The 27,037-nt window shown below is 53.7% G+C and overlaps 1 protein-coding gene across 11 annotated transcripts in view; it reads left to right on the plus strand.

Moving 5' to 3' along the window:
• DNMT3A (DNA methyltransferase 3 alpha) overlaps window positions 1-26,610 on the plus strand; it is a 115,239-nt gene extending 88,629 nt beyond the window's left edge. For 5 of the 11 annotated variants that reach the window (XM_055377581.2, XM_031007921.3, XM_031007920.3 and 2 more), the window contains 17 exons: window positions 6,248-6,463; window positions 6,751-6,909; window positions 7,342-7,449; window positions 7,728-7,884; window positions 8,195-8,344; window positions 8,440-8,484; window positions 9,173-9,252; window positions 9,856-9,968; window positions 10,170-10,353; window positions 10,526-10,610; window positions 12,806-12,951; window positions 13,783-13,873; window positions 14,063-14,211; window positions 15,302-15,387; window positions 17,517-17,586; window positions 18,700-18,818; window positions 20,102-26,610. In XM_055377581.2, coding sequence (XP_055233556.1) covers window positions 6,248-6,463; window positions 6,751-6,909; window positions 7,342-7,449; window positions 7,728-7,884; window positions 8,195-8,344; window positions 8,440-8,484; window positions 9,173-9,252; window positions 9,856-9,968; window positions 10,170-10,353; window positions 10,526-10,610; window positions 12,806-12,951; window positions 13,783-13,873; window positions 14,063-14,211; window positions 15,302-15,387; window positions 17,517-17,586; window positions 18,700-18,818; window positions 20,102-20,243 — 2,100 coding nt within the window. In that variant the 3' untranslated portion in view covers window positions 20,244-26,610. Of the gene's footprint in view, window positions 1-2,011; window positions 2,592-4,775; window positions 4,883-6,247; window positions 6,464-6,750; window positions 6,910-7,341; window positions 7,450-7,727; window positions 7,885-8,194; window positions 8,345-8,439; window positions 8,485-9,172; window positions 9,253-9,855; window positions 9,969-10,169; window positions 10,354-10,525; window positions 10,611-12,805; window positions 12,952-13,782; window positions 13,874-14,062; window positions 14,212-15,003; window positions 15,203-15,301; window positions 15,389-17,516; window positions 17,587-18,699; window positions 18,819-20,101 lie in introns of those variants that run through there. The other 6 variants (XM_031007922.3, XM_055377585.2, XM_031007923.3 and 3 more) reach the window with 6 other exon arrangements.
• Window positions 26,611-27,037: the final 427 nt, after the last annotated feature.

A 27,037-nucleotide genomic window follows, 5' to 3' on the forward strand; every position in this document is an offset into this window, starting at 1 on the left:
TGTTTGTTTGCTTGTTTTTCGAATAGCTTCTTTTCCTAGCTGTATGGATTCTGGGTCTCAGGGTTGGAGGGAGTCTGTACCCAAGTCTTCTAGGTAGCAGGCTCTCTGGTTTGGGGTCCTTGCTCTTCAGGGTTTGCTTGCTCTGATGGCCCTCGGGGGCGGGGGGGGCTCCTTCACTGCACATCTCGTGACTTCATTATACCAGCACCTGTATGTCCCAGGTGACTGTGGCTGGGAGCCAGGCACCTAGAGAATTGTCTCATTGTCATTAGGAGATGGTGGCGTTCCATGGCCCAAGAGGGCTGATGTCATCACTCTTGTTTTGCAGATGAGACAACAGATTTCTTGGGGGTTAAGTGACTTGTTTAAGGTCATGGTGGTGGAAACAGAACTGAAGTCCAGATCTTTTTTTTTTTTTTTTTTTTTTTGAGACGGAGTCTCGCTCTGTTGCCCAGGCTGGAGTGCAGTGCCACGATCTCGGCTCACTGCAACCTCCGCCTCCTAGGTTGAAGCGATTCTCTTGCCTCAGCCTCCCAAGTAGCTGGGATTACAGGCGCACGCCACCACGCCTGGCTAATTTTTGTATTTTTAGTAGAGACAAGGTTTCACCATGTTAGTCAGGCCGGTCTCAAACTCCTGACCTCATGATCCGCCTGCCTCAGGCTTCCAAAGTTCTGGGATTATAGGCGTGAGCCACCGCGCTCGGCCAAGTCCAGATCTTCTAACAAGTGCCGCTGCCCAAATAGCCCTCTGCTGTGGGGTGCATTTTCCTCCATTTCCTCAGTTCTTCCTTCTAATTCATCTTGGCAACGGCAACTAGGCTGATTTTTCCAAAATACTCATTCATCTTGTCAGAAAACCTGTGGTTATTCTTCCCTGCTACAGAATATACCCAAGGACGCACCTGAAGGCTTGCCATTACCTTGCCCTGTCGTGTACTGGGAGGGTGGAGGTGGGCGAAGGTCTCCTCCCTCCCCAGCCCGGCAGCTCTTGCTCATCCTACCCATCTCACCTCATTCCAAGTCCGATCCAGCCTCCAGGCCCAGTCGGCTCACCTGGAACTGACCTCTAACCTCTTTTGTCATCCATGCCGCCCATTTTTTTCTACTTGGTATTTGTGGCATAGTTACCTTTACATATGTTTGTTTTACAGTGATCCTTTCATATTTCTCCAAGTCTAGTGGAATCTTCAACCCCTCGAGGGCAGAGCCAACAGGGTCTATTTCTTTATCTGATGCTACAGCCAACGTAATGGAGGGCTGTGGGTGGGGACTGCGTCTGCCTTGGGGGTAGGTGCCTTTGTTCAGGAGGAGGAAGCTTGAAATGGCGGAGGCTGCACCTGGAGGCCGCACCTGGAGGCCCCAGGAGAGGAGTCAGGTCTTCTCGATCTGCAGATGTTTGAGCCTGGGAATGAAGGAATTGCTGAACTTTCTGAAGGAGCGCCCTCGCCGCGACCAACCTTGCAAACAGGAAAATGAGAAATCCAGGGAAGGCCCAGCCAGAGTGACGTAGGGGCCCTGGGACTCGAGGCCTGACCTCCTCACGCCGCGCTTTTTGAGGCCCCCCCGCTTCTCTATTCACCTGTAGTGTGGAGGCGGGAGACCCCCCAAACAATCCCCGATCTGGAGCGCTCCCAATGTCTGCGCGCGCCTGCTGTCACTCTCCGTCTGTGTGCTGAGTTTTCCTACAGCTTCCTGGGCCTCCTATCTGTAAGCTTTTTCTTTTTTTTTTTTGGTTGTGCTTCAGAGAAACTCACTTTTCACAACTTTCTCCCGGCTCTCCCAGGCCGTCCGAAAGCTCCGGCTTGCTTTCGCCCGGACCCCCGGCTCCCTCCGGGCAGGCGGCTCGGGAGCAGCCCCTTCCCTCCCCTCCCGGCCCCCCGGCCCCGCGCTAATCTCTTCCAGAGCTGGGGGAGGGGCCAGGCGGTCTTCCCGGAGGCGGGGCGCTCCCTGCAGCCCGGCCTGGGCGGGCCCTGGGAACGGGCGGGGAACGGCCTCGCCCCCCGGCCCCGCGCCCCTCGGACCGGAGAAGAGGGGCTGGCCCAGCGCCAGCGTCGGAGCGCCGGCCCCCTCCCCGGGCCGCTCGCAGCCAACCAGGCCCTCCAGCGGGGCCCACGTGACCTGGAGTCCTAGACAAAGAAAATGTTCCCTCCCTCCCCCCCGCCGCCCCCCTCCCCTCCCAGTGGCCCCCTCCGCCCCCAGCCCCATCGCCCCCTTCCCCTCCCCCCAGACGGGCAGCTACTTCCAGAGCTTCAGGGCCGCGGCTCACACCTGAGCGCGACTGCAGAGGGGCTGCACCTGGCCTTATGGGTAGGTTCCTGGACGGAGCCCCGGGGAGACCGGGGGCGGGGAGGCGGCAGGGCCGGTGGGAGGATCTCCGCAGCCCTCCGGGTTTGAAAAGAGTGAAGTATGCCTCCCCGGCCCGCAGCAGCCGCGGCGTCCCGGCCTGGCCCGAGTTCTGGAGATGCTGACTTAGTGCTGGCCCGCCGCCTTCCTGCCCACGAGCCCCAAGGCCCCACTCCTCGAGGGCTCCAGTGGCACCTGGCGCCCTCGGGGGACAGGAAGAGCAGCCGGCCGGGAGCCCGGGCAGTGGTAACTGCAGGCTGGGGCACGCGGAGCTGGTGGCCCAGGAGTTGGGTTGGAGGCAGCTTCAGCTGAGCTGGCAGATGGGTGCCTGGCACTTCCCTGGTGACCTGCGTTTCTGGCTGGGGGACCACGCGGTCCTCAGGGCCCTGCCAGCTTGCGGCCTCTTAAGAGGGACAGCTTCCTCTCCTGCGAGTTCCTGGAAGCCTCTAGGCAGGCCGCCAGAAAGAAGTGGTGGGGGGCGGGAGGGCACGGTGCGACCCTGACAGGGGGCCGGCCTGTGACACCAGGGTAGCCCAAGGCCGCATGGGCTTGGGGGCGGTGGCGCTCAGACCTCTGACCTTTGGAATGGGAAGCGCTGCAGTCGCAGGGGGAGGTGGAGGCGGGACAACTGCCTGAGGAGATGGGACTGGACAGGAGGCAGTAGTCACCGGAGTTCCCGGTGGCTTTCCCAGGCTGGACGGACTCCAGGCCCAGGGGCTTCCGTGAGCCAGCAGGGAGTGGGGAATGGTGTGGTGTCTCTTGAATGCCGCCTGGTTTCTCCGCCCCCCTGGGGGTGAGCAGCCCGCAGCCCAAATGCGAGAGCCTCGAGTTCACCCCTGTTTCTCTTATTGTTTGCCTGGGGAGGAAGGCAGGAGTGCAGAGGGAAAGGGGTGCTTTCCCTACGCCCCAGACAGGCCTATTCTAGTGAGGCCCCTCCCCCACCCAGCTCCGGCTGCCCCTTCCCCTTTCGTCAGGCCTCCTGCTGCTAACCCAACCCCTTCTTCCTTCCCCCACCCCACTGCCCCAGTCCTGATGGAGGCCCCTTCCTCCTCCGCCAGCCCTTACCGGGCCGGGTGTGTGTTCTGCACCAAGTGGGCTGGGGATGCTGAACAGCTCGCAGCGCGGCATCTGACAAGCTGGGGGAAGTTGTGGGGGAAGAAGAATGTTCAGGAACTCGCTGTGAAGGGGCTGAGAGACAAAGGGGCCGTGGGGGAGTGCTGAGGGTGGTGTCAGGCACGACTCCTAGACCTGGGGAGCCAGAGGAGGAGCCCAGCCCACCTGCTGCTGCCGCTGCCAGGAACTGATAGCGGGTCCTTTCCCCTTCCCGCCCACTGCTACCTGCACACCTCGTACTGGCTCAGGGGCCTCGCCACGCCTGGAAACGGGGTCTTTGGATCATCCAAGGCATCACCCTAGGTCAGCCACCCATGCCTGAAGCTTGAGAAGGCGTGGTGGGCGAGGAGCAGCGGCGAGGTGTGGGCTCCTCTGCGAGGGTAGCTGACGCAGCTGAGGATCCCAGGAAGGGAGGCACCCTCCCCCATAGCGGGGTCCACACTTCAGTGCACCTTCTCGTAGGGGAGGAGGCGATGGCTAATTGATAGTAGGAAGGGGAGGGCAGAGTTCTGGCCAGGTGAGAGTGGGGCTAGGGAGCGATGAGCAATTACTCCACATTCTTCCACCCCCGCAGTCCGATCCGTGAGCTCATTCCGCCATCCATGAGCTCATTTTCCCAGCTGTTTGGGGGTTGGGGGCAAAGGATGCATTATCCTGTTTTAGAATTTGTTGAGTCAGAGGAAGAACTAGGACTTAACATCTTCAGTGTTTTTCGGAATCGCCATAAGAAACAGATTGGTCTGTGGCTTGGAGGCAAAGACTTGAAGACTCAGTGAAATTAAATGAATCTGTAAGACAATACATTGGACCACTGAGCTTCAAACAAAGGTTCTTAACCTGGGACCCTTGGATCTGGGGGGGGTCCATTGACAGGCTTTGGGAGAGTCCTGGGAATCATTGGTCCATATATACACCAGATTTTTAAACAGGTCAGAAAAGCTTTCCAGAAATCCTTCCGTTCAGGTGCCTTTTTATGTTGGAGCAACTCCTTCTAGAAAGGACTGCTCCAAAGTCAGCTGCTGGTTGTGAGGCTCCGACAGGAATGTAGAGGCTGCAACTTCAGATTAGAGCTCTTCTTCAAACTCCAGGTTGCTTGCTCATCCTCTTTACCCTTGAGGATGGGTTTGCATTCGCAGCTCTAGGCCCATGGGGGAGCTCTTTTGAAAGGCATGTAGAAAATGGGGTTTTCTCCCCTCTAAATCTGGTATGGTGGAAATGGGTGCAAAGCCTTGAAGTCAGAGGGCCGTGTTTCCTAGATTCAGTAAAAGGCTAATGGTTCTCAGAGCTAAGTATCAAGGATTTCATTCTCCTTTGTAGGGATCCTGGAGCGGGTTGTGAGAAGGAATGGGCGCGTGGATCGTAGCCTGAAAGACGAGTGTGATACGGTGAAAGGATGGAGGCTGTGCAATGGGAGAATAACTGGGGTTTGGCTTATTAATTTGTTGGTGGGATGGCAGAGAGCACGCCTGGTCTATAGTGCCTGCTCAGTAAATAACTGAATGAATACATGTATTTATGGATCTGAAGGGTGCACATAGAAGGGGTCGAATCTGGTAACAATACACACTGGGTGTGATCCATAAGAACTCCAGCATGGTGTCTGAGCATGGGAACAGACAGGCTCTTGGGGAGCTTCCTATGGTGTTTGAGCATGTGCTGGGGGGAGATGGGCTCTTTAAACCCAGAGCAGTGATTTCTTCGTCAGCAGACATCACAAAACTAGGATTGTGGCCTGGAAACCAGGAATAGGAAGGATTGATTGCCCAGGGGAATTGTGGAGAAGAAGAGAGGGTCCCCCTTGCTTTTTAAATTTTTGGTGACAGGGTCTTGCTATGTTGCCCAGGCTGGTCTTGAACTCCTGGGCTCAAGTGATCCTCCCTGCTCAGTAACTGGGATTACAGGCACATGCCTGGCTGAAGATCCTAGTCTTGATTAAGAAGATAGGAGAGGGTGGAACCAATATCTGTGTCTAAACAATAGTGCCTGATTAATATTTGGATAGAATTAACATTTCCATAGGTAGGGGGAGGGATAGCATTAGGAGATATACGGTATAATGCTAAATGACGAGTTAATGGGTGCAGCACACCAACATGGCACATGAATACATATGTAACAAACCTGCACGTTGTGCACATGTACCCTAAAACTTAAAGTATAATAATAATAAAATTAAAAAAAAAACATTAACATAGGCTAGAAACAGTGGCTCATGCCTGTAATCCCAGCACTTTGGGAGGCTGAGGCGGGCAAATCACCTGAGGTCAGGAGTTAGAGACCAGCCTGGTCAATATGGCGAAACCCCATCTCTACTAAAAATACAAAAATTAGCCAGGTGTGGTGGTACATGCCTGTAATCCCAGCTACTCGGGAGGCTGAGACAGAAGAATCGCTTGAACCCGGGAGGCGGAGGTTGCAGTGAGCCGAGATTGCGCCACTGCACTCCAGCCTGGGTGAAAGAGTGACTCTGTCTCCAAAAAAAAATAAAATAAAATAACATTTCCGTATCATAGGGTAGGCAACCAATATGCTGATGAGATTGAGGAAGATTAGATCTGGGAGGAAGGTTTCCTAAAAGGCAGAAAAGAAGGCTGGAATTGTGTGACTTGAGTTCACCTCTCTACTTCAAGTCTTTCCATTTTTCACGGCAAGGCAGCTGGTTGGCTCTCTCCAGCCCTTGACCTTCTGTCACTGTCCCGGGTTTTGACAAACATGGTCCCCTTGAGTGTCAGGTGGCCTTGCTAATTCCTGGAGAGGTCAAGGTGACTTTTTGTTTTTTGTTTCCCCAGGCTGAGAAGAAAGCCAAGGTCATTGCAGGAATGAATGCTGTGGAAGAAAACCAGGGGCCCGGGGAGTCTCAGAAGGTGGAGGAGGCCAGCCCTCCTGCTGTGCAGCAGCCCACTGACCCCGCATCCCCCACTGTGGCTACCACGCCTGAGCCCGTGGGGTCCGATGCTGGGGACAAGAATGCCACCAAAGCAGGCGATGACGAGCCAGAGTACGAGGTGAGCGGCTTCTTCACCAGCCGTGGCCAGCTCTTTCCGGGGGCCTTCCACTGCCAGCTCCTCCCGTCCTGCTCTCCTCTCTCCATCTCCCACGGGCCGCTCGCTCTCTCCACCTGACCCCGGGCCTCTTCGTCTCCCCGATTTTGCTCTGTCTTGCCTCATTCAGATGGAGCTCCCTCCTGGCTGTCCTGCCCCCCAGATGCCCAGGGCTGGGGTTGCCATGGGGGGATCAGGGTGGCAGGGCCTCGTGACCACTGTGTAATGATTTCTGCTCCTTGGGGCTCCAGGACGGCCGGGGCTTTGGCATTGGGGAGCTGGTGTGGGGGAAACTGCGGGGCTTCTCCTGGTGGCCAGGCCGCATTGTGTCTTGGTGGATGACGGGCCGGAGCCGAGCAGCTGAAGGCACCCGCTGGGTCATGTGGTTCGGAGACGGCAAATTCTCAGTGGTGAGTTGTGGGGTTTGGCAGTAGCCTGGGGTGGGGGAAGGTTCTTGATCCCAGGGCCTGTGGTTTTGGCTGGGGGCAGTCTGGAATTGGGGTGATGGAAGTGGGTTCTGCTCACCCCTACTCTGCCTGTGGTGGGTGGAAGAAGCCGTAGGGATAATTAGGTTGCACCCTTGGCTCAGAGAGCTAGGATGCTGGCCCAGTTTTAGCCTTCCAGGAACCTATTCACTAGAATTCCTTTCCACCTGCACTCAGGTACTTCCCTACTCTTGGTCTGGACTCCTCTTTGCATCGGGTAATTATTTATCACTGTATCTGGTCCCCTCCAGGGCTGAGACTGACTCTCGAGGCTCCCAGCCCCTGCCAGTTGCGAGGCACGGGGTGGGTGCTTGCAAGTGTAAGCCGCGGCAAACAAGGCCTGGCTTGTCCCCCCAGGTGTGTGTTGAGAAGCTGATGCCGCTGAGCTCGTTTTGCAGTGCGTTCCACCAGGCCACGTACAACAAGCAGCCCATGTACCGCAAAGCCATCTACGAGGTCCTGCAGGTGAGTATCCCTGCTGGGAGCTCGGAGGAGGAGCCTAGAGCACTAGGAGGCCTGGAAGTTGGAGTGCAGGTCGGGCTTGAGCAGAATGGAGGCTCAGGAGGCAGCGACTCCTTTCTCTCCACCTCGCTCGCCCCTTTGTATGCACATCCCCCTCCTCCTCAGCGGTTCCTCCCCGTCTTGCCTGTGCCACCCTCACTACTCAGAGTCTGGCCTTGAGCCTGACCCATCTGCCTTCCAGCCTGTCCTGACAACCCCAACCCTGGCGTGTCACCCTCCAGGTGGCCAGCAGCCGCGCGGGGAAGCTGTTCCCGGTGTGCCACGACAGCGATGAGAGTGACACTGCCAAGGCCGTGGAGGTGCAGAACAAGCCCATGATTGAATGGGCCCTGGGGGGCTTCCAGCCCTCTGGCCCTAAGGGCCTAGAGCCACCAGAAGGTAAATGAGGGCACCCAGCCTTCTGGGACCCCTGCCCGCCAGGCAGATCCACACCAGGGCTGGGAAAGCCATGCTTAGGGAGGGCTGCCAAGGCCTCTACAGAGGGGCCCAGTGGGAACGGCCGGGGTCTCTCTTGCCCTGGGGTCAGGACTTGAATGACCTGCTCTCTGTTGGCTGGCTAGAACCGTAGAGTTGGGAGGTGGGAACAAGTTGGAGACCAGGCCGCACCCCACTGTAAGGAGGGTGGGGGAGGGGGCTGGAGTTTCCTGTCAGCCTGTAACTGACCTTGGCACCTGCTTTCCTGCTCCAGAAGAGAAGAATCCCTACAAAGAAGTGTACACGGACATGTGGGTGGAACCTGAGGCAGCTGCCTACGCACCACCTCCACCAGCCAAAAAGCCCCGGAAGAGCACAGCAGAGAAGCCCAAGGTCAAGGAGATTATTGATGAGCGCACAAGAGGTAGTTGGCCTGCTTCTGGAGAGGGTGGCACCAGGAGGCCTGCATCCGAGGAGCAGGCGCGGCCTCCTCTGACGCCAGCTCTCCTCCCCTTGCAGAGCGGCTGGTGTACGAGGTGCGGCAGAAGTGCCGGAACATTGAGGGTAAGTTTGTTGCCTGGGAACTCTGGCACTCCTAGTGTGGCATGGGGCAGAGTAGCAGAGGCACTTAGGAAGGTTTGAATGACATGGGACCAGGGGCCACGTCCTGCGTGTCACACCACCTCCACCGTGCTTCGTGCACTGTCTGTCTTTCTGGTGCCATGATTCTGTTCTCCTGTCAATGGCGTGGGCTGGTCTTCAGGGTGTGGGACTCCCCAGTGGCCACAGAAGGGCAGCCCCTCTTGGGTGTGACTGAACTCACCTGCAGGTCCCCTTTCAGCCTTTCACCTTTGCTCACCTCTCTCATCCTGGGCCTGTCGCCCTCAGCCTGGTGCTGGTGGATCTGGCTCAGGACCCTTGGCCTGGGAGGATTGGGGCAGGGGTCAGGACTTGAGGATTACCCCGGGAATCCCTCCTGAGTAACCTGGAACCAGGGCTGCTTCTCATGAGCAGGTTTCTGTCCTGCTGTCACTCCATCCCTGTTTGTGGATGGTGGCATTGGTGCTCTGAGATGATGGCGTTCTGAGACTGGGGTCACAGTGCCTCCCTTTTCCGTGGGGCACCCTGGACTCTTTTCTGGCTGCCGCTCTGGCACACCCCTTTTTTGTGGCTGGTCTGGTGCTGGGCTCCGGCCCGGGGAGGGAGAGGCCCTTCGGTGGTACTCACCCCATCCCCTCGCTCTGCTTTCCAGACATCTGCATCTCCTGTGGGAGCCTCAATGTTACCCTGGAACACCCCCTCTTCGTTGGAGGAATGTGCCAAAACTGCAAGGTAGGAGCACACCCACCCAGGAGAGGTGCCGTTGAGGCCGGCCCTTCAGCCTTCTGGCTGACTGTGTCCACCGCTTCTGGGCATGTACGGGGTGACACCTGGTGTGCGTGCGACGTAGACTTCAGAGCTTCCTCTGGAAGCAGAGTCCTGATGACACTGGCCCTTGGCTTTCAGCTTTTGACTTGCTCTCATTTTTCTCCTCTGAAAGATTCTTTACCTCTCTCAAGCCCCATTTTAGTCCCCAGATGTGGGGATGGGAGCAGATCAGCGGGGACAAGCTCAGGCAGAGTGTAGCAGGGTTGCCGTGCCCTGGGGAGCCCAGGAGAAAAACCCAGGGCTGCAGGAAGGCCCAAGGTGGTGGTGCAGCCCCCTCCCTGGCCTTGTTCTCAGGCTGCTCTTTGGTTCTGTCCACGGCGGTGCACGGGCAGACAAGGTTTCCCCTTCCCAGATCTGCAGCTGGGGCCTGACCCTGGCTAAGGTGGTGGCGGGGTCATGTCTTCAGGGCTTAGTCAGGCTCTGTGAGGCCGGGTGTGGAGCCTCCCTTCGTCCTGGCCGTCCTGGGACCCGTCCTGGTGGTTTCTGACCCTTCCCGCTGCTGTCTAGAACTGCTTTCTGGAGTGTGCGTACCAGTACGACGACGACGGCTACCAGTCCTACTGCACCATCTGCTGTGGGGGCCGTGAGGTGCTCATGTGCGGAAACAACAACTGCTGCAGGTGAGGCTGTTGTGGCCTCCAGTGGTCTCCTTAGCTGGGCCCCAGGCTCCTGCCGCCCACCGCCTCCCCTCCTCTCCCTTCCCCACAGACCCCCGACCCTCTAGCCATGCTCCAGACCCGGTCTTTCCATTCCAGGTAGCACACCTTGGCCTCCCTGGACCGGGGCTGAGAGTCCCCTCTGCTCACTGGGTCTCCTTCCAGGTGCTTTTGCGTGGAGTGTGTGGACCTCTTGGTGGGGCCGGGGGCTGCCCAGGCAGCCATTAAGGAAGACCCCTGGAACTGCTACATGTGCGGGCACAAGGGTACCTACGGGCTGCTGCGGCGGCGAGAGGACTGGCCCTCCCGGCTCCAGATGTTCTTCGCTAATAACCACGACCAGGAATTTGTGAGTGCTGGGCCTGGGGCGTGGTCTCGAGCTCCCTTGGCTGAGCCTTGGTTGTGGGGCCTGAGCTGCGCGCAGGGTGTGTGGGTCTAGGAGCCTGGCTGGAGGCCCAGCGCTGGGTGGGAGCTTGGGACACCGCTGGGCCTGCATCTGACCTGTTGTGCTCACTGCTTAGGACCCTCCAAAGGTTTACCCACCTGTCCCAGCTGAGAAGAGGAAGCCCATCCGGGTGCTGTCTCTCTTTGATGGAATCGCTACAGGTGAGGGGTGCAGGCCCAAGAGGTGCTGGCCGCCTTGTCCCAGGATGGGGGAGCCAGGTGTGTGGGCAACTCTGGCAAAACGAAATGATGGTTAGCTTCATAGCTGTTAAAATATTATCCCAAAGGGGAAGCTTGTGTGTGAAGTGAAAACGTATGCAGTCCGTGGACTTAGATTTTACCAAAAATAAAAAAGTAAAACAGGTGGTAAAGCAGCCTGCCTGCTGGGCGCTTCCTTAGTGAGGAAGATTCAGCCATAGAGGCCGAGTGATCATTAGTCAGATTCACAGAGATTTCACAGAGCCTCAAAGGACAGACTCAGCAAGACAGAAACATACACAGTTCCGTTGTGTTTTGGTTATACACAAGATAGTCTAAAGAAGACTTATTTAAATCACCCATTATCCTTTTATTAATATTTTGGCATATGTCCTTTTCAGATTTTTTTCTGTGCGTTTGTGTTTATATAACCATACATCCATAGATAGATAAATTAAGTGGGTAGTGAATGCACACGGTTTTGTAACTTGCCTTGCATTTATTATATTACGATTGCTTTTTCATGTCAAGCGATATAAAGCTACATTTTTTTTTTTTTTTTTTTTGAGACAGTCTGTTGCCCAGGCTGGAGTGCAGTGGTGCCATCTTGGTGCCCACTGCAACCTCTGCCTCCTGGGTTCAAGCAGTTCTCCTGCCTCAGCCTCCCGAGTAGCTGGGACTGCAGGCACCCACCACCACGCCCAGCTAATTTTTGTGTTTTTAGTAGAGACGGTGTTTCACCGTGTTGGCCAGGCTGGTCTCGATCTCTTGACCTTGTGATCCGCCCACCTCGGCCTCCCAAAGTGCTGGGATTACAGGCATGAGCCATCAGACCCGGCCAAAGCTACATTCTTTATTTGTAAGTGTTGTGTAAGGTTCCATTGAGTCAAAGTGCCGTAATTTATTTAACGAACCCCTATTAGGTCATTTGCTATTTTTTTTATTATTATTATAAGTAGTGCTGTGACAAGCATCCTGATAGAATATATACTTGAACCATTCCCTCCTTAGGAAAACCTTTAGGAGATGCTGGGTCACCCTGCAGGCATTGTTTGCTTCATGTGACTCTGGACACTGCAGAAAGCATCCTAGGAGATTGTGAAGACACATCCACCCCTCTGCCCTGCGCCCCCCAGCCAAGGGCTTCCCGGCTTTTAAGAAAGGAATAGCTCTTCTTAGAATTCATGTCTTTGGCCAGAGGGAGATAGGCAGTCTCAACCCAGGGACCCTGGTTAGAGGGTGAGGCGGAGGGGATGGCTTCCCCAGCCAGATGTTTGTCTTCTGTTCTCAGCTCCATGCTGCTCTTCTGTAAACCTAGAGAAGTTCATTTACAGCTTTTTCTATCCCAGACTGGAACCTTGAGGCCTTCTTAAATCATGTCACACCCCAGGAGGCTGTAAAAGCTCCTTGGCTGGGGGACATGTTGGGAGCAGCAGAAACAGTGCCGTACCCTGTTTCTCCCGAGACCCTCTTGGGATCTGCTCTGATTGTTTCCTTGCCTCAGTTCGGCTAGCATTTCTGGAGGGGGAGGGATCGTGGTAAGGAAATCTGTGTGGTTAGCCTGGGGGAAGCACAATGAAGGAGGCCTCCTCTGTCTGGAAGAGCCTTTGCAATCCACGAGAGGGCTGAGTGAGGAATGGAAACTGCTCTGATGGGGAGGCAAGGGATGCACAGAGCTGGGGACTCACAGCGGAGGGGGCGGTGATTCCAGGGGGCTACTGGGTGGGGCAGGGCATTTATGAAACCTTTGTGGAGCAGGGAACATTCAGGTTGAGTCAAAGGGTGGGGTAGAATTGTAGCAGGAGGTGATAAGAGGGTATGGAAGGACCAAGTTGTAGACGGACAACAACAAAGAAAAGGCCCCCAAAAAGTCAGCTGCGATTCTTCCTGGATCCTGGAACCATGTACTCTCCGGTCAGTTTTCTGCAGCTTTGACTGCCTTCCAGATAGGCCAAACGAGGCATGAGACAGAGCCTCGATGTCCTTACTATGGATACTCCAGTTGGATCCAGAAAGGATTTAAGGCATCTTCAGGGAAAAGATAGGACTTGGGCCTACAGCTGACCCCATGGGTCCTGTTGGCCAGCAGGCTCACCTGCCAAGACCAGGGTGCCAGGGAGATGGCTCCAAGTAACGGTGCTGTCTGCTGGCTGGTGCAGGGCTCCTGGTGCTGAAGGACTTGGGCATTCAGGTGGACCGCTACATTGCCTCGGAGGTGTGTGAGGACTCCATCACGGTGGGCATGGTGCGGCACCAGGGGAAGATCATGTACGTCGGGGACGTCCGCAGCGTCACACAGAAGCATGTATGTCCATGCTGTGGGGCGCAGCCCGTCTTCCCCTCCCTGCACACTCAGCACCTGGAGGCAGCCCTTGCCTCCTTTCATTTTGTTCATTTGCCCTCTTTCTCTTCACCCTTTGCCCCAGCCTCTTTTTCTCCTTATCTTCCATTTGTCCTCTGTCTTGAGAGGGTAAAGGGCAAATTGAAATGGGAATTTGGGCTAGGCATGGTGGCTCATGCCTATAATGCCAGCACTTTGGGAGGCCAAGGTAGGAGAATCCCTTGAGGCCAGGGGTTTAAGACTAGCTTGGGCAACATAGTGCCTACTTGAGCTCTGGCTACTCCCTGGGCTGGTTTCTGGACAGTTTCTAGTAGAGCTCTTTGGATTAGAGAGAGGTTCCTGTCCTCCCAATACTTTTGGCAAATAGCTTTATCAGCTTCCATATCTGGGAGGCTCAGGCAGGGTCTTCCCTTAAGCATGACTACAGGCCCTCTGGAGTCCTGAAGGGCAACTAGAGGACATTCACATGGCCCAGACACCCTGCCTAAGACACTCAGCATGCCAGGTACCTTCAGACTCAGCTGTCCACTTGGGTCACCTTCCCAGTGGGCGGCTGTGTTGCCTGCCTGGGTGATACTAGTTTCCCCATTGGCCTGAGAAATGATCCAACTTGGTCCCGTTCTTGTTTAGGACTTGTCCATGGTTGCAGCTAGGGTCGTGAGCCTGCAGAGCAGCTGGGTCTCCTCTCTTTCGTGTCAAAGGACTTCTTTGCCAAGTTCACAGATAATTTCTCTTTCTTCCTGTCTGCCTCTGTCCCTGGACAGCAGGCCCATCACGTTGCCTTTATCCTCCCAGATCCAGGAGTGGGGCCCATTCGATCTGGTGATTGGGGGCAGTCCCTGCAATGACCTCTCCATCGTCAACCCTGCTCGCAAGGGCCTCTACGGTAGGTACCATCCTGTCCCCTCCACCTTCTCAGCTGGTGCTTCCGCACGTAGGCTTCCTCCTTGGATATTTCTGCCCTGGGACAGCTATTCCCGATGACCCTGTCTTCCCGTGCCCTCCCCGTGCCCGAGCCACACCACTGTCCTATGCAGACAGCCCCAGCTGATGGCTTTCTCTTCCGACCTCTCAGAGGGCACTGGCCGGCTCTTCTTTGAGTTCTACCGCCTCCTGCATGATGCGCGGCCCAAGGAGGGAGATGATCGCCCCTTCTTCTGGCTCTTTGAGAATGTGGTGGCCATGGGCGTTAGTGACAAGAGGGACATCTCGCGATTTCTCGAGGTATAGCCAGCAACCTTGGTTTGGCCAGCTCACTAATGGCTTCTACCTTGGACTGCTGCTTCATCCTGTCTCATCTGCATTGTGGAGCTGGGGACTGGTGACTTCTGCTTTGCAAGGGGCCTGTTTGGGAAGCCCCAGGCTTCCTGGATAGAAAGGGAGGAAGCAGGGTTAGAGGCCTACCTCGGAAAGAACCAGTGGTCTCACTCTAAGAGGTGGCATTGTGGGTGTGGACCTCCGGGGTTGAAGGACCTGTCACTCAATCGGGTGGGGTGCCAGACTCCTGGGGTTGGGTATTCTGTGTGGTGTTTGTTACACACCGGGATCTTTGAGAGGACAAAATCAGTTTTCCCTGAGCAAGAAGGGCCTATCCTCACTCCCTGGTACCATGACAGGCACCTGAGAAGAAAACAAGACTTAGCTCAGTTTTCATTCCTTATCATGTGAGTCCCCGTTTAACCCTGAGCCAACCAAGTCTGAGCCGCGTGCAGAGGGCTTCTGCTGCCAGAGGCGTGCTTGGAGTGGCCCTTCTGGGAGCTCGAGCCCACCCGTGCTCCTGAGTCTTGGGGTGGGTCACACTGTGAGCTGGTGTTCTGACTGTAAGTGTGAGCAGGCGTCTGTTTGAGTTCTAATCAGGGCTCATGGTAAACACACCCATACTCGCTGGAGCCTGGGCTCTCCCAGCCTCTGGGTAGTCTAGAGCAGCACTGTGCAATATGGTAGCCACCAGCCACATGCGGCTGTTTACGTTAACATTAACCATTCAGCTCCTCAATCACATTGGCCTCATTTTAGGTACAAAATAGCCACCTGTACTAGTGGGCTAGTGGCCACTGAATTGAACAGTGTAGAGGACAACCCACCATCGCAGAAGTTCATTTGGACAATGCTGATCTAGAACGTTCCAGTGACAGCTTGTGGAATGTGGCTAGGTGTAATTCCAGCTTCTCCTGGAGGCTGCAGGCTAGCCCAGTGTGTGGCTCCTGAGAGAGAAGTAAGAGGCTTTGAGGCTTTAAGGCTCGACCCCAGCAGCATGCCGGCGCTGTTTCATGCTCCTCCTTGGCTCATCTTCAAACCGTCTCCTGTTTTGTAGTCCAACCCTGTGATGATTGATGCCAAAGAAGTGTCAGCTGCACACAGGGCCCGCTACTTCTGGGGTAACCTTCCCGGTATGAACAGGTTGGTGAAAGCTCCCGGGCCTGGGGGGCTGTGGGCTGGGACTGCAGGTGGGATGGCCCATGGTGGGGAAGCCCCTGAGCCGGGCCCTCTCTGGCCGGCCTCTGCTGAATGACTAGCTGCTCTGCCATGTTCCTTATTTCCTTTTCCTTGAGGAGGAAGAGGAGTCAGGGTATAGAAAATACTCCTCTGAAACCAGCAACTAGTGGTCTTAAAGCAGGACCTTTGAAAGTACTCTCTTTATACCAAAGAAGAGTCCTGTGCTGCTGAGTTAGGTAGTTGGTTTTCTGACATTGGTGATGTGTCCCAAGCCCTCTGGTTCTTAGATTCTCCTGAGGCAAAGCCATGGGGCATGGCTTTGGGGCTGGGAAGGGGAGTTGTGGCCACAGCCTGTTCCAGGAGAGGGAATCTTGCAGCGGCTGCATGCAAGTTCAGGGTTCTGCTTAACTTAATTTTACTAATCACACACTTTGTTGGCTTCAGGTCCTTTTTTGGAGAGATTTTCTTCAGTTAGGTTACACAGATAAAGATTTTAATATCTAGGAATGAAGAAAATTCATTTCATCAGGTATAAAACTGGCATTATAAAAAGGCTTTTTAGGCGAAATAAATTGTCCAGAGTTGGCAATTCAAAAGCATGCTGAGAGCCGCTCAGTCCCTGTCCATTGTGGAGGGAAGCGTTTTCCAGAGTGTTCTGAGTCATGGGTGTTAAACCTCCATGGTGGGCTGCTTGGTGTACTTGGTATAACTAGGAGACATCATTTCACCTGGCCTCGGTCAAATAGTCTCCCTCCTTGCTATTCCCATGAGGTTGTAGGACCTTCCCCATCTCATACATGTTTGGTAGAGTTGCTATCGAGGGCTTGTTGAGGGGAAGGAGATGGGGCATTGGGGCAGCTGGCCTGAAACTGTCCCCCGAGAGTTCCCAAGATACATGTGTATATTGGGAAATGGATGGGCTAATGAGGTGCAGTATTTTCATGGAACCACTCAGTGTCTCTCGACAGACCTTGGTCCTGTGGGATTTCTCGCCTGCTTCTTTCTACTCTAAAATACTAAACTCTGAGCTTCTAGGAGGAGCAGAGGTCCTGCATTCAGGGCCGAGTGGGCAGTGCACGCATAAAGAGTCGGGGACATCTGTCGAGCACCTGATTTGACTGCAGGCCCCGTGGTTCCCACACTGAGATCCTGGAGCCAGTGCTCAGGGAAGCCTTCTTTAAATATCCTTACATGTCAGAAAAGGTCAGCATTGAAGGGGACAGCCAGTCAGTTATGTGGCCTGCACCCTGAGAAGTGACATATTTAATGTCACAGAATTTTGGTCTTCAGGGAACTGCAGAATTTAAGTCTGTTTTTTTTTTTTTTTTTTTTTTTGGAGACAGAGTCTTGCTCTGTCGCCCAGGCTGGAGTGCAGTGGTGCCATCCTGGCTCACTGCAGCCTCCGCCTCCCAGGTTCAAGCGATTCTCCTGCCTCAGCCTCCCGAGTAGCTGGGATTACAGGCACCTGCCACCACATCTGGCTAATTTTTATATTAGTAGAGACCGGGTTTCACCATGTTGATCAGGATGGACTCAAACTCCTGACCTCAGGTGACCCGCCTGCCTCAGCCTTCCAAAGGGCTGGGATTGCAGGCATGAGCCACTGCGCCTGGCCCAGAATTTAGTCTTTTAAAACAGTACATTTAAGGCTTGCGGTTTGATTAATTTCATCCAGTGGACACACCCATGTAACAATCACCACAAATCAAGATACAGAACATTGTCACCCCCAAAGCTTGCTTTGCAGTGGGACGCTTAAAGCTCAGTGTATTTTAGACTAACTGATGTAAAGATAGCTGTGCTTTTTTTTCTTTTTCTGCTAGGTGTTATCTGCCTGTTCACAATTTGAGACCACTTTTGAATTTACCTTTAAGGATTAACGCTTGGTGGATTTGTGTCTTTGCATGGCTGCAGTGTGTGTTCGTGTGTTTGCGGGGAGTTTGAAGAGAGTTATGACGTGTGCGTGATTTGGGGAAGGGGGCTCTTACCCTGTGAACAAGTGGCTGCTGGGGGAGGGAGGGGAGTCGTGCAGCTGGGGCCCTTCCCGCTGTTATCCAGGTTTCTGTTGTTACAGTCTCTCTTCTGCCTCCTAGGCCGTTGGCATCCACTGTGAATGATAAGCTGGAGCTGCAGGAGTGTCTGGAGCATGGCAGGATAGCCAAGGTCAGCTCCAGCGTCTAGAACCTCTGCTGGGGGGCAGGGAGAAGGAAGGGCAGGATGAGGTGGAGCGGTGGCCAGGGCCTTGTCCCGCCTGCTTCTCCAGCTAGTGTGGAGAATGCAATTTAGGAGACGGTGCAGGGTCATGCAGCAGGGCAGCCAGAGGAGGGCCCAGGGCTGCTGGCCTTCAGCCCTTCCTCCCTGGTGAGTGTCGCCCATCACCCCTGGTAGACACTGAGGAGTCTTTACCAAGACCTGGTTGTGCTGTGGCTTTTTTTTCATTTTTAAATTTTTTGGCCAAAACCTATTACAAAAGCCCTCAAAGCAAAGCAGCCTCCTGTGATGTGGAAGCTCCATTTCTCTCTGGAGCTGGAATCTCCCGGAGTGACTACCTGGGGCACTGGGTTCTGTGTCAGCAGGTTCCAGCATTCAGAACCACTGGCAGCTCCGAGGGCATCTTTGAGCCCCTCAGTAACTTGGCATCCTTTAGCCTACAAGTTACTCCATCTCTGAAAGAACTAATTCTTTGGAAGACTTGGAAAGTATAGTGGCTACAGCTTCTACTTCTAAAGTCTGTGGCTAGGCCGGGTGCGGTGGCTCACGCCTGTAATCCCAATACTTTGGGAGGCCGAGGCAGGCGGATCACCTGAGGTCAGGAGTTTGAGACCAGCCTGGCCGACACGGTGAAACCCTGTCTAAAAATATAAAAATTAGCCAGGCATGGTGGCAGGCGCCTGTAGTCCCAGCTTCTCAGGAGTCTGAGGCATGAGAATTGCTTGAACCCGGGAGGTGGAGGTTACAGTGAGCTGAGATCGCACCACTGCAGTCCAGCCTGGGTGACAGAGCGAGACTCCGTCTCAAAAAAAAAAAAAAAAAAGTCTGTGGCTAGATGGATCTAAGATTGGCCAGGTGACCTCCAAGTAGGAAGAAAAGTGAGGCTGTGGGGTCTGTGGAGGCTCCTGCCCTGCGAACTCTGCTCACTCAGAGCCATACCCAGCCCCCTGGGTGGACCAGGCCCTGTCAGGGTTTGGCGAGTACCTGGCATATTTGGTAGACGCATGACCAGTGTTGGCTGGTGAATGAATTCATGCTTATTCCTCTTTTCTCCTCTTCATCTAGTTCAGCAAAGTGAGGACCATTACTACGAGGTCAAACTCCATAAAGCAGGGCAAAGACCAGCATTTTCCTGTCTTCATGAATGAGAAAGAGGACATCTTATGGTGCACTGAAATGGAAAGGTACCCGGGTTGTGCTGGCATCCGGCTGCGGTGTGGCTGTTCTGATTGCTGTGCTTGCTGGGGGGTCCTCTGCCTTTCCCACCTGACTTGTTTTCCACAAACGTCCTGGGAACAGTGGGTTTTATCAAGCATTTCCCAACATGGCAGACTCCTGGGGTGGACTCCTGACACGCCAGGCTCCTGTGTATTTTAAGGCTGGTCCCTAGTAAGAGGAGTCTAGGGGCCAGGAGCAGTGGCTCATGCCTATAATCCCAGCACTTTGGGAGGCCAAGGCGGGTGGATCACCTGAGGTCAGGAGTTCGAGACCAGCCTGGCCAACGTGGCGAAACCCCGTCTCTACTAAAAATACAAAAATTAGCTGGGTGTGGTGGCGGGTGCCTGTAGTCCCAGCTACTCAGGAGGCTGAGACAGGAGAATCACTTGAACCTGGGAGGTGGAGGTTGCAGTGAGCCGAGATTGTGCCACTGTGCTCCAGCCTGGGCAACAGAGAGATTCCATCTCAAAGGAAAAAAAAAAAAAAAGGAGTCTAGGAAATCCCCTGCTGCCTTGTCTCCCAGAGACCCTGCTGATCCCCCAGGGAACCACTGCAGTGACAGGACCTTAACTTGTGGTGCCAATTTTATAGGTCTTTTGTAAACCAAGCCAGCATAGGGCCAGGCAGACCTCGCAGCCTCAACACCCTGATTTGATGCAAACGGGACTTTCGGGGCTGGATGACCTTCTTGTTCTCTGAGTGTAACTAGGATTTAGCCAGACAGAGAGACCATTTACACAAACAACCAGAGCAAACAGGAAATCCTTCAGCTTCTGAAGTCAGGCAGGAGTTCGGCTCCTTTTTCGCCTTCCCTGCTCTTGGTGGGGAGGATGCTAGGGCTATGTGTTCGTTACATGCAGACTCCAGGTGTACGTTGCCGAGCTAACCCTGCAGGAGAGGAGAACTAGAGAGTGTGTCCTGGAGGTATTTCTGAGGGATTGTTCAAAATTACTCTTATTTCTGCTGGGTTATGAAACTCTAGGCAGTGATGACCTTACTACCTTTAAGGTCACAGAAACCAGCACAGTGCCTGGCACATGGTTGGTGATCTGAGTGCCGGGTTGTTTATAAAGGACAGAAGATTCGGCAGAACTAAGCAGGCGTCAGAGGAGTTGGTGGGTGTGAGTGCCCCTGTCCCTGCACTTCGGGTGGCTGCTGGTCCTCCGGGTCCTGCTGTGTGGTTAGACGGCTTCCGGGCAGCCTGGTCTGGCCAGCACTCACCCTGCCCTCTCTGCCTTTTCTCCCCCAGGGTATTTGGTTTCCCAGTCCACTATACTGACGTCTCCAACATGAGCCGCTTGGCGAGGCAGAGACTGCTGGGCCGGTCATGGAGCGTGCCAGTCATCCGCCACCTCTTCGCTCCGCTGAAGGAGTATTTTGCGTGTGTGTAAGGGACATGGGGGCAAACTGAGGTAGCGACACAAAGTTAAACAAACAAACAAAAAATACAAAACATAATAAAACACCAAGAACGTGAGGATGGAGAGAAGTATCAGCACCCAGAAGAGAAAAAGGAATTTAAAACAAAAACCACAGAGGCGGAAATACCGGAGGGCTTTGCCTTGCGAAAAGGGTTGGACATCATCTCCTGATTTTTCAATGTTATTCTTCAGTCCTATTTAAAAACAAAACCAAGCTCCCTCCCCTTCCTCCCCCTTCCCTTTTTTTTTGGTCAGACCTTTTATTTTCTACTCTTTTCAGAGGGGTTTTCTGTTTGTTTGGGTTTTGTTTCTTGCTGTGACTGAAACAAGAAGGTTATTGCAGCAAAAATCAGTAACAAAAAATAGTAACAATACCTTGCAGAGGAAAGGTGGGAGAGAGGAAAAAAGGAAATTCTATAGAAATCTATATATTGGGTTGTTTTTTTGTTTTTTTTTTTTTTTTGGGTTTTTTTTTTTACTATATATCTTTTTTTTGTTGTCTCTAGCCTGATCAGATAGGAGCACAAGCAGGGGACGGAAAGAGAGAGACACTCAGGCGGCAGCATTCCCTCCCAGCCACTGAGCTGTCGTGCCAGCACCATTCCTGGTCACGCAAAACAGAACCCAGTTAGCAGCAGGGAGACGAGAACACCACACAAGACATTTTTCTACAGTATTTCAGGTGCCTACCACACAGGAAACCTTGAAGAAAATCAGTTTCTAGAAGCCGCTGTTACCTCTTGTTTACAGTTTATATATATATGATAGATATGAGATATATATATAAAAGGTACTGTTAACTACTGTACAACCCGACTTCATAATGGTGCTTTCAAACAGCGAGATGAGTAAAAACATCAGCTTCCACGTTGCCTTCTGCGCAAAGGGTTTCACCAAGGATGGAGAAAGGGAGACAGCTTGCAGATGGCGCGTTCTCACGGTGGGCTCTTCCCCTTGGTTTGTAATGAAGTGAAGGAGGAGAACTTGGGAGCCAGGTTCTCCCTGCCAAAAAGGGGGCTAGATGAGGTTGTCGGGCCCATGGACAGCTGAGAGTGGGATTCATCCAGACTCATGCAATAACCCTTTGATTGTTTTCTAAAAGGAGACTCCCTCGGCAAGATGGCAGAGGGTACGGAGTCTTCAGGCCCAGTTTCTCACTTTAGCCAATTCGAGGGCTCCTTGTGGTGGGATCAGAACTAATCCAGAGTGTGGGAAAGTGACAGTCAAAACCCCACCTGGAGCAAATAAAAAAACATACAAAACGTACTGGTGCTTTCCTGTCTAAGTCGCCTTTTGTGTGTTCTTTTATGAGGCCCCCACCATCCACCCCTCTGTGCACAAGGCGGCTCCCGGCCCCTGGAATGTGATGTTTTTGGTCATCTCCAAAGGCTGCAGTTTTATACTGGGAGGCTGATGACACCTTTTATTATAATTATTCTTATGGTTCTGGTTATAATTATGTTTGTTTTAAGATTTTCTTTAAGAAAACAAAAACCCAACACCCTTCCCTTTAGGTTTCAAACCAAGGTGCGGGAGCAGGGTGCTTCTGAGTTAGCGGTGGCTCTGGTGCCCTGGCTCCCACCCCTCGGGCCAGGTGGGCCACTGGGCATGGTGACAGCTGGGCGGCCAGGGAGTCCCCAAGGTCTGCCTTCTGGGCTTGTCACTCTTCTCTTCTACTTCCCCTCCTCTTGAGTCGGGTGTGTCAGGGCTGGAGGGAGGACCGGCCGTCTCTCTCCTTGTGTGTGTGATTGGAGTGGTGTGTATTTCTTTTCTAGTACTTGGTCTGATGATAGCTGTGCTCTTACCTCGAGTCAGCAGCACCTGGAGCCCCAAGTGCTCAACACTTTGTTCCACTTCCTACAAGGCAGGCGGCCTGGCGTCAGTAGTAGGAAGGGATGGCATTGTTGGCTCCAGGGTGAGGGCCCGACGGGCAGGTGCTTGCCTGGGTAGATGGGGTGTAGATATGTGGCATATAGAGATATATATTTTATAATGGGAGGGGGGATGGCACCTCCTGGGACTGGTAGAGCTGGGAGGTGTGTCGGCAAGCACATGGCCCCAAGTCCACGTCCCTAGAAAGATGGGGCCTACAGTGATAGGCGCTCTATAAATACATAGATAGGGTCATGTTTAAGAAATATTATGGGGTGGGGAGTGGGGGAAGCAGGCTTAGTGTGCTGAGCCTCGGTCCCCACTGCAGACCTAAACCCCACACCAATCAGTCAATCTCACACGCATACACAGGAGCATATTTCTGTACTGATGCATAATGAATGCACTCACACACACACACGCCAGGGGGCTCCCAGCACTCTTCTCCCAGGGTTCAGGACTTTGTGGAGTCAGCCCGTGCAGCTATTTACCTCTGTTGCCCTGATTGCAGGTAGACTGTCAATCCCAGAAGTTGCTAGGTGCTGAGGCAGGAAAAGGAGGAGGTTTCTTTTAGCAGGTGCTCTCCTCTAGCAGGTAGTGTTCTATCTCTTTTGCCCCTGGTGATGTCAAAAGATTCTTCTGTTAGCAACCTGTGATACTGACCTGCAACTCTAGGCACCAGTCAAGTCAGCCCTCAACTCCCCCTACCTATTCTCCCCAACTGAAATCAAATTGACATCCAGGTCTGTCTTGGCCAGGGGGCTTCCACTGGGGAAAAAAAAATGGGACAGTGAACCTCACCTATTGAATAAACCAAATTAGTAATTAGTGACAAAACCAAACCAAGGCTTGGACCCCCTGCTCATTACTCAGGAGTAAATTCACACAGCTGGTGGCCGGTCTCACCCCTTTTTGGGGTGCTTGGTCCTGGACCCCAATCTACTGTCTCCTCGACAGATTGGTGTTTAAGATCATGCCCAGTTGCTTCCTGTCACCTCTTGACAGGTGGTGACTGGGCCGCTGGGGGGCTGGAGCAGCGAGGAAGGGAGCCTCTGCCCCCTCAGTGGAGTCCCTGTGCTAACTGTGGTGCTCACCCAGCTCCTCCTTGCTCCCGCGGGGCTCTGTCCTTCGGGCCTGGAGTCCACCAGCGCCACTCCAGGAGGGCTGGGGGAGGAGGGGCTGCCTCAGGCAGTCCAAGGTGCTCCCTCCCCCGCTGGCCAATGCTAAGGTCTTCCCGGCTCCCAGGGTCAGGACAGAGTCTTCTAACACTCAGGCTCTCCCAAGCCACTGCTTAGTGACAGTTAGCCTTTCCCAGCGGCCCAAGCTCCACCGGAACTGGGCCTGGTGCTCCAACCAAAGGGTTGGTGTGGGGACTTGGGAAGAGACTTGGTAGCCGAGGGCATGGCAAGCCTGGGGGATTCCTGTGAGCCGGCTTGCTCCAGGAGGGAGTGCTGGGCACAGAGGAGCCCTTATGGCTGACAGCTTGAGAGCACTTGTTCCTCCAGATCTAGCCACTTGACCAGGCCCTAGAATGGACCAGATGCCCCAGGGGTCATGGCCCCCCGCCTTGCAGGGACGAGAGTTAACAATCACCAGCTTTTCTTCCGGCCCAGCCCGTGTGCTTGGTCTCACAGTAGAACTTAGGAGAGTGTGGGGCTTTGGGATTGTGCCAACTTGGCCAAGCTGAGATATGCTTAATCCACCTCAACGCTGGGGCCTCTGGGGACAGGTATTGGGTCACCTTCCAAGGGGTGCTGAACTTCAGCAGGCTGTAGATAAGGCAGAGGTTAGAGGCAGTGGAGTGGGGGAACCTAGAAGGCCTAGGGAAAATTGCCAGGCATATTCCCTGTGGAATTTTCTTTCCGAGGAGTAGGCCCATTTCCCCCTTAGAAACAAGGGTTCTGGGGGCTAAGGATGACAGCTTCCCCTGCGGGTGCCAGGTGGAGCATGACGCCAAAGAGATCTGTGGCTCTTGCCTGGGGGAGGTAGCCAGGTGCTCATGCTGGGGACACAGTCCTTGGCCTCCTGCCTAAGCAGGAAGCTAGTTTCCAGCAGGCGGCTGGTACTAACCCCCTGCCCCACGGGAGCGACAGGCTGGTGCACCGGCAGACTGGGGGGCCGCAGGCGGGCACTAGCAGGGGTCTGCAGTCCACAGATGATGACATGAATGTGTTGCTGTCCTTTTCTCTCTAGGCCCCAGAGACTTCTTGCTATTGAACATCCTATTGGAAAGCAAACTTTCCAAGAGAGCATCCGGGACCTGTTAGCTTTTGAAACAGGCCTGGGTGTGATTGACTGGTAGAGATGCCTGTGTGATTTTTGGCGCGTTGCAGGAGTGTGGATTGGGACAGGCACCCCAGCAGGAAGGAAGGCTGACACCAAAGGGGTCTCACAGGGCCCAGCTCCCCTTGCTTCCCGATAATTGGCCACCAGGCCATGGCGACTCTGGGGAAGCCTAGATGGGAACACCCACCTTCTCCAGCAGTAGAAGGAATATTTCAGCAGAGCCATCTGGGAGATGTTCTTATAGGAAAACTGCAGTCATTCATTTCATAGTTTTGCTTATATAAATAGAGTACATTTGGGAGGCAGTTTTGAATTCCTGTTGCTACTCTGCTTGGTGCAGAGTTGCAGTGGCCCCAAATGTCTTTCAGAGCTGTTGCTTTTAGGATCCCCCTCAAGCTGTGGGTTAGGGCCAGGGCAGGGAGGGGGTGCTGCCTGGCACTGTGCCCTGAAGAGGGCTGCTTGCTTCCTTTGGTCGGGAGCACAGCAGAGCCAAGATTCTGGTGGGAACCGAGTTTCTAGCCAGGCCCCTGTTTTGGTCCTGGGAGGTGAGTAATCTTGAGTTTGTCATTGCGTATTCTCCAAGCTGCCTGCTCCCAGTGCTGGAGACTAGAGAGCGACCCTGGAGTTGTCCTCTGGGAGTCCTGCCTGTTTGCCAGGGAGCAGCAGAAACCTCCCCGCTCCCAATCCCGGGGGTGGAAAAGGTGTAGCGGAGGAATGGTCTGGAGCTGGGATGGCCCTTCTGGCCATGCCCTGCTGAGCCAGGATTAAGGAAAGTGTCAGCCACCTCCTTACCAGGCCCTGTGCTGGGGTCAGGAGGACCGGGAGGAGAGGGAAGGGGTGAGAGGATGGACTCTGCTGTTGTAGTGTGAGCTCTGGAATCTTTACGTTTTGGTAAAGGCAGGCCAGGGTCTTTGAGGATCGAGTTGGGGAACCTTGCCTCTGTGTTTCCGAGACCCAGCTAAGGTGGGCCTTTGGTGGGTGACCTGTCTCTGACCCGAGGCAGCAGAGTTTTGGGGGGAGGGAGAAACAAGCAAGGAGCAGGGAGGACAAGGACACAAGATCCCTTTGCTGGTGGTGACTTACTCACTTCCCCCACCAGAGGGCCTGGGACTCCCAAAACTCCCGTAACTGGAAAGCTCCCTGGCTCAGCTCCACTGGGGGGTGAGGAGGGCGGCTCCCTCAGCCCCAGCCTAGCGGCCTCCAACCCTGTGCCTGAGAACATGAGCAGCGGTCTAAAGCGTCCCCTAGTCCCATTTCACTTCACAGACCGATTTGGTTGCACAGCCCTAGAATTCAACAGACAACAAAAATGCTGAAATTCCTTAGAATACGCAGAGGGAGGAGGTGACTCAACAAGGTGCTAAAACATTTTATTAAAAATATATATTGTTAAATTAAGTCTGCTGTCTGGACAATGACTGTTTGTTTTGTTTTCTTGTAGTGGAGTTTAAAAGAGACTATTATTTTACTCTGATATATTATTATTAAAAAGGCATTTTAACTTTGTACTTGAAAACTAAATGAGCGATTTCATGTGTTTTAGCTGAGGCATTGAAGTAGCGGGTGCTTACTTATTTGTGGGAAATCATGTATTCATACTGAAGAATAAACTCCGTAGCTGATTTGGTAATAACTTTTACTGTTACAGACGATTTCGCTTTGACCCCGGTGGCAGAGCACTTTTACTCCACATTCCACGCAGCTAAATGCAGGACTTCCCAGACTCTTCCCTCCCCAGCCCTCTTTCCTTTCTCTTAAGTTCCTCTTTTTTCCTTTATTTTTTTTTTTTTCCTGGTTCCAACATCCTTTCACCACTGTATTTTTTTTTTTTTTTTTAGGGTTGCTTCTCTATTTATTGACAATAATAATGTACATTTCACAGTCTGGTTCTAGGACATTCAGGGAAGGGCGAGTGGGGGCCCAAGGGGTCCCTGCCCCACCCGCCTGGTGTCCTGTTGTATCTCTGTGTAAGTGATGCTCGTGACATAGCTGTTTATGAAATAATTAAAGAGGTCAATGCGTACAACAGATGTAGAAAGTCTGTCAGTTCCGCCTTCATCACATTTTTTTTTGTGCCCAGAAGAATATAATAAAGCTCCTTTCTAATGTACTTGTGCTGGAGAACACTTGAATAAATGGACTGTTTTTGTGCAAAAAGAAAAACGGAAAAGCACCGTAATAATGTCCTTTTGTCTTGCGTCTCCTTTCCCTGCCATGACTGTTCACAGCCTCCTCCAGGGGGCTCAAGTACCTAAGCGGGGAGGTGCTAGCGTCGGGCCCAGATGATGTAGGGCCTCCCTAAAAAACGTCACCTGTGTGAGCATCAAATTAGTAAATGGGAGCTGTCCCCTGGGTGCAGGAAAGAGTTTGGTTGACTGGAAGCTGAAAAATAAGTTATGGTGAGACAGGGTTGCTGGGAAAGCAAATTCAGCTCCGGGCTGAGCAACAGAAGTTTTCACACCAGAGCAGGGAGAGGAGCGCGCCTTACACCAATGCCTTGGTCAGACACGACGGGAGGAGGATTTTTGAACCTGGGTACTCAAACTCTAAACAGGGTTTTGGCAACAAGCAAGCATCCAGAGTGGTAGATGGTCGGGAATGTCAAG

This window comes from Gorilla gorilla, chromosome 12, assembly GCF_029281585.2.
Source record: "Gorilla gorilla gorilla isolate KB3781 chromosome 12, NHGRI_mGorGor1-v2.1_pri, whole genome shotgun sequence".
NCBI classification, from domain to species: domain Eukaryota; kingdom Metazoa; phylum Chordata; class Mammalia; order Primates; family Hominidae; genus Gorilla; species Gorilla gorilla.